Source organism: Octopus bimaculoides, chromosome 2 (genome assembly GCF_001194135.2).
Source record: "Octopus bimaculoides isolate UCB-OBI-ISO-001 chromosome 2, ASM119413v2, whole genome shotgun sequence".
In the NCBI taxonomy this organism is placed as follows: Eukaryota; Metazoa; Mollusca; class Cephalopoda; order Octopoda; family Octopodidae; genus Octopus; species Octopus bimaculoides.
The window spans coordinates 150763458-150773333 of record NC_068982.1 but is presented as its reverse complement, the minus strand read 5'-3'; the positions used below and the strand labels follow the sequence as shown (position 1 = coordinate 150773333).

At 36.9% G+C, this 9876-nt stretch overlaps 2 protein-coding genes across 4 annotated transcripts in view; one reads left to right on the top strand and one right to left on the bottom strand.

Moving 5' to 3' along the window:
• The window catches only part of LOC128247040 (uncharacterized), a 66648-nt gene that overhangs the window by 23375 nt on the left and 33397 nt on the right, over window positions 1–9876 (bottom strand). The window contains exon 2 of one of the 2 annotated variants that reach the window (XM_052965667.1): window positions 1203–1516. The exons of the other annotated variant lie outside the window; for it this stretch is intronic. Coding sequence (XP_052821627.1) covers window positions 1203–1452 — 250 coding nt within the window. The 5' untranslated portion in view covers window positions 1453–1516. The remainder of the gene's footprint in view (window positions 1–1202; window positions 1517–9876) is intronic. 2 annotated transcript variants of the gene reach the window in all.
• The window catches only part of LOC106874334 (major facilitator superfamily domain-containing protein 12), a 78338-nt gene that overhangs the window by 50400 nt on the left and 18062 nt on the right, over window positions 1–9876 (top strand). For both annotated transcript variants that reach the window (XM_014922036.2, XM_052965666.1), the window contains exons 6-9: window positions 1874–1966; window positions 2908–3000; window positions 7372–7542; window positions 9583–9677. In XM_014922036.2, coding sequence (XP_014777522.1) covers window positions 1874–1966; window positions 2908–3000; window positions 7372–7542; window positions 9583–9677 — 452 coding nt within the window. The remainder of the gene's footprint in view (window positions 1–1873; window positions 1967–2907; window positions 3001–7371; window positions 7543–9582; window positions 9678–9876) is intronic.

Sequence of the window (9876 nt, the reverse complement as noted above, 5' to 3'; positions counted from 1 at the left end):
TCTCTCTTTCTCTCTCTCTCTCTCCCCTCTCTTTCTCTCTCTCTCCCCCTCTCTCTCTCTCTCTCTCTCTCCACACACACACACACACACAAGCATTTATGAGACCACTTGTAATTGTTAAGTGCCATTTCCTCTTCTTAAAACCAATTAGAGCTTAAGAATTTCGAATTTCATGTAGCTCTGGAGAGTTTCAAGTTGTCTCCTTAAGTATTACTTTTCTTGTTAAGGGGCCTTGGTTTGAATTAGCCATCTATCCTTTTGACACACATATAACAATAAATATCGTAGCTATTTTATTGTTCTTTTTATTTACCATGTAACTGGCATAACTAGTATGAGGTATCAGCTGAAAAGTTCATAGCCTGACCAAAATATTCTCATGGAGTGTGACTAAATGTCACATAGTCTCCCTTGCAATTCACACACTTCTTCGATCAGTGTTACAGTGCTTGGATCCCACTGGTGAAGAAGCTTTCTTCCTGTTGGTAAAAAAAGTCTTCAACTGCAGATATGACTTCATCATCACTGCTATACTAGTTCTCAACCAAATGTTTTTTTCATGTTGGGGAACAGATAATAAATAGCCAAATGGGGCCAAATCAGGAGAATAGGGAGGGTAATCAACCAGTTCAAAGTCATACAAAGCAGTCCAACAGTCATTGAAACCAAAAACTTGTGTTCTGGAGAAATGTCCTGATGAAACAAGATTCTTTTCAACAGTTTTTCTGGGTGTTTGGTCTTGATACTATTCATATCTTGGCATATGAATAGTTTTTATTGACATAGTGCTCTCCATTGATGGTTTGACCCTTCTGAAGATAATCAATAAACTCAATGCCTTCTGCATCCCAAAAAACTGAGTTCATCACCTTCCATCCAGACGAAACAACCTTGGCCTTCTCTGGAGCAGATGAGGAGGGCTGTTTCCACTGCATGGATTGTCTCTTTGTTACTGACTCAAAGTGATGAGCCCAACACTGGTCCTGGGTTCGGAAACACTCCAGGAAACCAGCTTGATCTGCCTCAAACAATGTCAGATTTTTCCGTGATGTTGTCAGCCTGGTGTGCTTTTGATCAGGTGTCAGAAGACATGGCACCCACTGAGCAGAAACTTTCGTCATGCCAAGTTCAATTTGAAGAATATTCTCAACTCTCTCACAGGATATGCTAATAGCATTAACTATTTGATTAAAGTCAATCACCTGTCATCCCTACCATGTGGTGAACATGATCAGTGTTTTCCTCAGTGGTAGCTGGTGTAGGACTCCCAGACCTTGGATCATCTTCAAGATTCTTCCTTCCCTTCCTAAGTTCAACTGCCCACTTATCCACTGTTGATAAAGCTGGAGTGCCATCTCTTAATGCAGTAATCATATCAGTATGAATGCTCTTGGGGGTTAAAACCTTTTTCTGCAGATACTTGATAACACAACAATGCCAAATTTTGTTCATTTTCAAGAGAAGTTGCTACTATTTACTTTTGAAGTTTTCTTTGAACTGTCAGATGTGAGTTTACCTGGAAAGGAACAATGCAGTTATTAATAAGAAGAGTTGAAATTAATGCATGCAAGATTTCACAGCTCTAGCATCACTCCTTCATAGTCAGCCTATGAACTTTACAACCCACCCTTATAGTTCAGTTGATACACACTATAATAGTAGTAAGTTGATACACACTATAAGATTAAATAATCTTTAATTTATTTAAATCTTTGAACTAATATCCCATTCGTTAAATTTTCTTTTCATTCTCTCCAGTGAAAAGTCCTGAAATACTCTTTTTAAAAGGACATTCTTTAATATAATGCTCTTTATTTCCATTTAAAAAAATAAAGTTATTGTTAAATTTCCTGTTATTGTTTTTTACTTACAGATTGGAGTCATTTACATGGGGACTCGACTATTTTTAAACATTTCCCAGATATATTTACCCCTCTATGTTCTCGACACTATCCAACTAAATAAGGCAAGTCATTAATGTATTTTGTTTCTTTGTGTTTTGTATCTTTTTAAATTGCTTGTTGGAAAGATTCTGATAGGAATGCCAAGAGGGTTGTAACTGTGAGTGGAATGGAGACTGAGTAAACTGAATTTTATGGGAATTTTCAAAACAAAATGTTACTGATGTTTTCTATACACTAAGTCCAGTATGAAGACTTCTCTAGTGCTGGTGCCTAAGTCCAGTAAGAAAACTTCTCTAGTGCTGATGCCCAATAAAATTCCATAGCCTACCATTTTACTTTTTGAGGTGGGCAAGTGTAAACCTAGTTTATAACTCAGTTTAACACTGCAATCACTTAGTTCATGGGTGTCTTTTGCCAAAGTTATTCTGTTGAAGTATTTGGACAGGTTTCAGGGTAACTCAATATCTTGATGTGCTACTTCCTCTTGCACCGCCATTTGCACAGTACTGCTATTTATAACTACAACTTGAGGTGATTCTCTAATAGAGCCCCATTGCCAGACACAGCAGGCCCTTGGCTCTGTGAGAGTCACTTAAAAATGTTTGTCCTGTTTACTGACAGGTTCACTTGAGTTCACTGACTTCCAGTTGAGCTATTTATAAGGACAAAAGTCATAGTTAATAGGAAACTGTAATTTATGGTTCTTGGTTCCTGCAAAAGCTATAGGTTGTTGCCCTTCGTTTTAAAACTAAAAATATAGAGAAAAGAAAAGCCTAATGATTACACTTGATGTTATCATCAATTTAACATCTATGTTACTGGGCTAGCCCAAGTTGGATGAGTTTGCTCACAACTAAGAAAGGATTTAAGTTTATATATCAAACAGTATTTTTAAATATTTCTAAAATGCATGCATTATGTGAGGAGGGAGCATAATTTAGGTATTGAGCTGTATTATGTCTATATAATTATCTAAATGCTATACTCTGCTGTTTTATTTCAGAAATATATAGCCATTGTTCCTCTTGTGGTTTATATATTCAGTTTTTTAACCACATTAATTATGAAGCTGGTCAATTCAACTATAGGAGCAAAGGTAAGATAGTTATGTTGAGAAACTTTCTGATTTGCCATATCTTCACCCTTCTTCTTCTAACTCTTTCATTCTCATTCTTTCTCTCATTCTTTCAGTCATTCATTAGACTAGTCATGACATGTTGGTAGGCTAATCATAGCATGTATGGTTAATGAGTGAATATTTGCTTAGTATATAAATGGCCTTTGTTTTTATATGATGCAGATATTTTGTGCATGTATATGCATATAGCTACAGCATCATAACTATCATACATGCAACACTTTAATGAGGAGCTGTGGAAGTTACAAAACATGTAGTGACTATGAGAAAAGTTATGGATAAAGTTTTGTACTCAGGTTCTTTATTGAGAGAATTCCATGTGTGCAGTCCTTTCCTATAAAAACTACTTTTACTTTGACTACCACATTTCCTCTTCTTTTATTTTTGCTGACATACATCTTCATCATTTTCGCGAGGGTCTAACTTCAGCTTTATAACGTCAGCAACTTATCAGAGTTGTAATATTTTCTGGTCTAAAGAGGAATGCAGTTAGGAAAATTTCTATATGTGAAGCCATCATGAGTTTGTTGGGGATTGTGACACTTTTTATATCATGTGACTTAGCTATACATACACAGTGAGAAGTAGCAAGTTTCAGCTAGGTGTTTCTTTGCTGATTATTAGTGCAAGTATTTGCATTTAAAGCCATGGAAGAAGAAGACCTAGGAAGATGTGGTATGAGGTGATAAAAGCCAATCTCAGGATGGTGTGACTCTCACAGAAGAGATGACTAAGGACATAGATGATTGGTGATACACAGTGCTTGAGAAAACAGTGCCCAGCTACACTAGCATATTGTGACTAAGGCTCTTAAAGGCATCGTGTATAATGCATACAACTGAGACCCTGCCAAGTCTACAGCTCTTGCTTCTTTCTCCCTTGCAGCACCCTTCCTTCATCTAAACAACTGGATCCCTGACAACATCCTCCTTGTTGGTATCTATTTCTTGCTCTCTCCTCCTTGCAACTTTTAATCCTATCACTCACTCATCTTTCCATTACTCACTTATCTACTGTACTATTCTGCTGATGTAAGAAATGAAAGCAAAACCTGTTACTGTGCACCATACCATATTGTCATCTCTGTACTACTAGTCACCACTCGCTCTTCTCTGTTCTTCACTCAGTCAGTATCCATTTCTCATTCTTATCATCCCCACTCATATTTACCATCCCAACTTCTGTTCATTATTCACAACATTCATCTCTTATATACATCTGACCTTCTCATACTTTTACACTACTCCTTCCCCCTTAGTCTTCTGTACCTATGCTCTATTTTAAATATTTCTTGGACATCATTACCTTTTTTACCTCTTTTTGGGTTCCACACCAGCTTTTCCCACCTACCCTTGTAAAATACAGGGTAACCATGAATCTCTTCCACAAAAGTAAACCTATACATGCTCCCTGCATTATACTTTTACCTCTTAACACTTTGCTTAAAGCAACCACTCTGTCTTCTATACCCCTTCTAAGTTGAGGGTATTCTTCTATCTTGTAAGTTACAAGGTGACCTCATTAGTGCTGGAGCTATGAAAAAAGTACCCAGTATTCTTTGCAAAGTGGATGACATTAGAAAGGGCATCGACCCATAGAAACCATGTGAAAACTGAGACACCTGTGCATGAAGTGATCCTCAACCTTTTGGATCTAGTCAAAATGTTCATTTCATGCTAGCATGGAAAATGGACACATGATGGTGGTGGTAGTGGTGAAGGGAGCAATGGTGACAGCCAAATAATCAAACATTTAATGGTGTTTAGAATAAAGTATAACAACAGTAAATACTCAAAATTTTGTAATTGAATTCAGTTTGATTATATATTTTTCAATTTAACATTTTTTCTCATCTTCAAATTGATAAAATTCCTCTGAAGTTGTTTTCTTATGTAAATCACTAGAGAAATTATATCTTCTCATATTCTACATTCATTTTCTTCTTTCCTTTTAACTTTTTCTCTCCCCCTATCTCCCAAAAATTTTCAGTTTGAGATATTGTACTAAGCAATGTGAACCACATATTGTCATTGTATCCAATGGCAAAAGTAGTCTAGTAGTTGACCTTGTTAGTTGGCTAGATTTGAGAGAGAGGCAGGTAAGGAGGAAAGCAGATTAGGTTAGCTAGTAGTAAGAGAAATGCTAGTGTTGAGAAGTAAATACACGGGATTAAGTTATAATGGCTGATCTGAATCTTATAAACCTGATTTGGTTTGTGTGGTGGTGGGGACAACAAAATGTTTGTCTTGTGACAAATAAAAAGAAAAAACATTGTGGTTGTCATTAACTAAAGCTGTAGACTAACAAAATCAGTGAAGCATGGATTTTTTTTATTTCATCTCTTTACAAAAGTTCAGATTTTGTTGGAGGTTGGGTTAACTTTATCTTTCAAACTTTCAGAGTTGAGAAGAAAAAAGTACCAGTGAAGTACTAGAGTTGATTTAAACTATACTCATCACAGTGCTATAGCCTTGCACCTATGTTAAAAATCATCAGTATTATTAAATTCAGTGGGTTTGTGGAGACACAAATATCAAGCAATATACATTGCAGCCTTTGCTTTGTTTCTTTACATCCAGAGTTCAAATCTCACAAGTGTTAATATTACATTTTATCCCTCTTAGACCAGTTTAATAAGTACTAGTCTAGAAATATACAGATAATTAAATAATTCATTATGGGAAGCTCATCCCACCTCACCCTAACCTGATAGTGACTTGTGAAGGGATGATGTTTCTGTATTTGGTATTATTTTATAGAAATTGATCATCAACTAAATTCACTCACAAAGCATTGGTTGGCATGGGACTGTAGTAGAAGACACTTACCCAAGGTGTCTTCTGCTATAGCCCTAGGTCAACTTATGCTTTGTGGAAGCCATCTATATACTTGTGTATTTGTGTTTCTCCACCACCATCCTGCATACTAGTTTGTTTATGAACCTGTAACTTAGCAGTTTGGCAAAGAGACCAATAGAATAAATACTAGGCTTTGGAAAAAAATATGTACTGGGGTTGATTTGTTTGCACAACTTGGGCACAGTCTAATGACTGAAACAAATGAAAGATATTTGAATGAGAATGCCTTAATGATGATATGTCTGTATGCATGTTTCATATATATGTATATATTTATACATACATGTGTGTGTGTTCTATAGTGTTGGATTAACTGATTCCTTGTGAGTGAAATTTGGTAGATAGAAAGCATGTAGAAGCCCTTTGTGCATGTGCATATGCATATGAATGTGCATGTACACACATACACCTTTGAAGCCACCTGGAATAAGAGATCTCTCACTTGAAAACAGGTAAGGAAGCGATTGGAAGAACAGAGCTGTAAAACAATGCCTCAATGACATATTCATCTAACCCATGCAAACATGGAAAAGCAGACATAAAACGAATGAATGCTGATCATGATGGTGATGACGACGATGATGATACTCACATACATATACGTACACACCTGTACACATCTAGGAGTCCATATGTGTCAAGTCACATACTTTCATATCAAAAATGCAACAGAAACATTCAATAATTAGAAAGCAATAGACTAAGCAGAATACTGATATCAGTATGAGCAATTTGAACACTTGAAGACAATGTCCCAGCTTGGCAATAGTCCAATGACTAGATTATACACATTTTCTTCTTTTACTAGTTGCAGTCTTTAGGCTGTGGGCATCATCTCCAAAAGTTGTCAGTTATATCATCCCCAGTACTTATTCTAGTGTGGTACTTCTTTTATTGACTCTGTTGAACCACTAATTTAAGGTAGATGAATTGATACTATCTATATAAGCACTAATTGCTGGGGTTCATATAACCAACTATATCTGTCTCCAAAACAATTTGTAACCTTATGCCTATAATTGGAATCATTATTGATAGAATAATGCATTAGTAGTATCTTTACATTGTCAGATAAAATGTCTTGTAGTGGTAAGTTATGGCTGGCTCTTTACATTCTGAATTCAAATCCTTTCTTCCATTTTGGATTAGTTTTATGTACTTGTCAAATAATGGCATTGATTTAATTGAATTTTTCCTTCCTTGCAAAATTTGTGGCTTTATGTCCGTGTAAGAAATCATTATTATAAAATGCAATTGAAAGCTTGATTCTGTTGCTTCTACTGTAAAATGCAACCAGATGTTTGATTCTGCTGATTCTTTTATAAAATGCAACCAAATGTTTAATAATTTTGAATATTTGCTTCATCTTTGACTTCACTATAATAATGACATGAAAAGATATAATTTATTTATTTATTTCAGCAGTAATTCATCATCTTTTAATAAAACAAGTAATTTCAATGTATTTCAGCTGACATTTGTCATTGGACTTATCATATCACTGAGCTTCAGTATCTGGATTTTATTTATTCCAATTAATTCAATGCAAGTTTTTGGTGCTGCTGCTTTTAATGGTATTGGAGGTTCAATTATACTTATAACTTCTCTCTCTCTTACGACTGAATTGATTGCAACAAATACAGTAAGTAAACGCTTCAGACTTGTCTTTTTTATAATTCTACACCCCTCGACTCCATTTTCATCTTGGTAATATAATCAATATCTACTTGTTGGGCCCTTTATTATTATTATTATTATTATTATTATTATTATTATTATTATTGAGTGAGAAAGCAGTGCATGCCATTAAGTGACACGAGTAAAATATACAAAGCCCAGTATACCCATCATGACTACCTGTTTGATAAGGCACATGCATCACAACCATATGTACGCGACATGGTGATCTTATATCAAGATTAACAGTGCATGACCTTGCAGGTGGGACCCAGTAAGAATTTTCTTCAGGTCAAGTAGCCCATCCTGCTCAAAAGGTCTCTGAATAAGGGTTTTTTAAGGATGATGAACAAAACACCCATGTTTCCAAATGTGAATTAGCCAAACCCCAAAGAATTCCTCTCAACGCATGGCTATGATGCTCCCCCACCACTTCCGTTCGTGACCAGAGATGCACATATCGTCAGTCACTAATGAACATACTCAACTGGTTAAGGTCAAACAATTGACAAGCAAATCTGTGGTATTGAGCAGAATATTTGGTGTAGCCCATCTTTTATACCAAAACAAAACAATGTACATGATAACACTTCCATTCAGTCAGAAGAGAAGCCATGAAAGCGTACACCAGGCACATGCATCATAACCATATGCGCACGACATGGTGAAATCATATCAAGATTAACAGCATTATTATTATTATCATCATCATCATCATCATTATTATAGGTGAGCTGGCAGAATTGTGCATGAGTAGGTCTATTCACAACAACCTCCACCTCATACAATACATTGTAGAGAATGCTGGGATGAAAGCTGACTATGGTGGGACCCTGATCAATTTGGACCTGTCTAAAGTATTCATTAGGGTTGACCATCATTATCTAGAAACTGTCCTGAAATTGGCCAAGTTCAGACCCATTTTCAGAGGTTGAATTGCTGCAATGCACAGCGATGCCTGCCCAGTGTTCAAAGTAAATGTTCACTGATCAGAACCATTTCTCATTGCACTCTCAGTCCACCAAGGTAGCCTGTTGCCACCTCTTCTGTATGTGCTGGCCCTTGAGCCATTGCTGTGGAATTTGAGCAGTTGAGGAGCATCCTGTTCAAACTGAGACACAGGAAGGCAGTCTCGGTATACATGAACAACATCATCAACATGGTATCAGTTGCCTTTGAAGTGGAGATGGTCAGCTCCATTTTAAAGTAATATGAGTCACTGGCAGGGGCCAAAATTAGTGTTGAGAAGTCAGTAGGCTTGCTGCTGGACACCTGGGGATGTAGGTCAATGCCATCAGATGGCATCATTAGTTGCTGGACTGAGGGACCAGTTAAACTGTTCAGGGTCTGGTTCAATCCTGACATTAAGGTGGACAGGAACTGATGTGGACTACTGGTGTGAAAATTTTCACACATGTGCAGGAAGGGTGGTGTTACCGCCCACCTAAAGGATTTTACCCATGAGGAATTAGTTTTGGCAGGAAAAAATTGAAGTCAGATTGTAGCGGGAACATGTGGAAGGGATAGACCCAGAAAGACATCGGACGAAGTGGTGAGAAAGAATCTATAAATGTTGGGACTCATAAGGGGGATGACAGGGGATCGAGACTCCTGGCGATTTGCCATGCTTGAAAAGACATGCCAAGCTAGGTAAAGCGTGGTTGCCCTTGCGTCCAGGTTCATCCCTTACAACCCTCTCCAGCTGAGCATCCCTAATCTTGTAGGCTCATAAGTGCTGATGCCATGTAGAAAGCATCCATACCAATGCTGCATAAAAGCACCTAGTACATTCTGTAAAGTGGTTGATGTTAGGAAGGGCATCCAGCCATAGAAACCATGCCAAGATAGACATGGAGCCTGAACAGCTTTTTAGTGGGTCAGCATCTGTCAAATCGCCCAACCCATGCCAGCATGGAAAACAGGCATTAAGTGATGATGATGTTAGTTTAAAACAACCCAAAAAATTCCTTTGTTTCTTTAATTGTTTGGGGTTATTTTTTTACAGGAATCTGCTGCCTTTGTTTATGGATCCTTAAGCCTAATAGATAAATGTGCCAATGGTATTGCAGTGGTTGTTATCCAACATTTACTTGCTATGAAGTAAGTCACCTTCAGTCTTGATATTCCTGGATTTTAACCATTTTTCTTAATATTTACTCCTGAACAACAAATGCACATAGTTAACAGTGCTCTTAGAATTAAGACCCCCCTCCCTCCCCCTCTCTCTCTCTCTCTCTCTCTCTTTTTATTATAGGAATACAATCTAGTTTCCATCTAAGTAGATTAGTTTAGGTTTAGA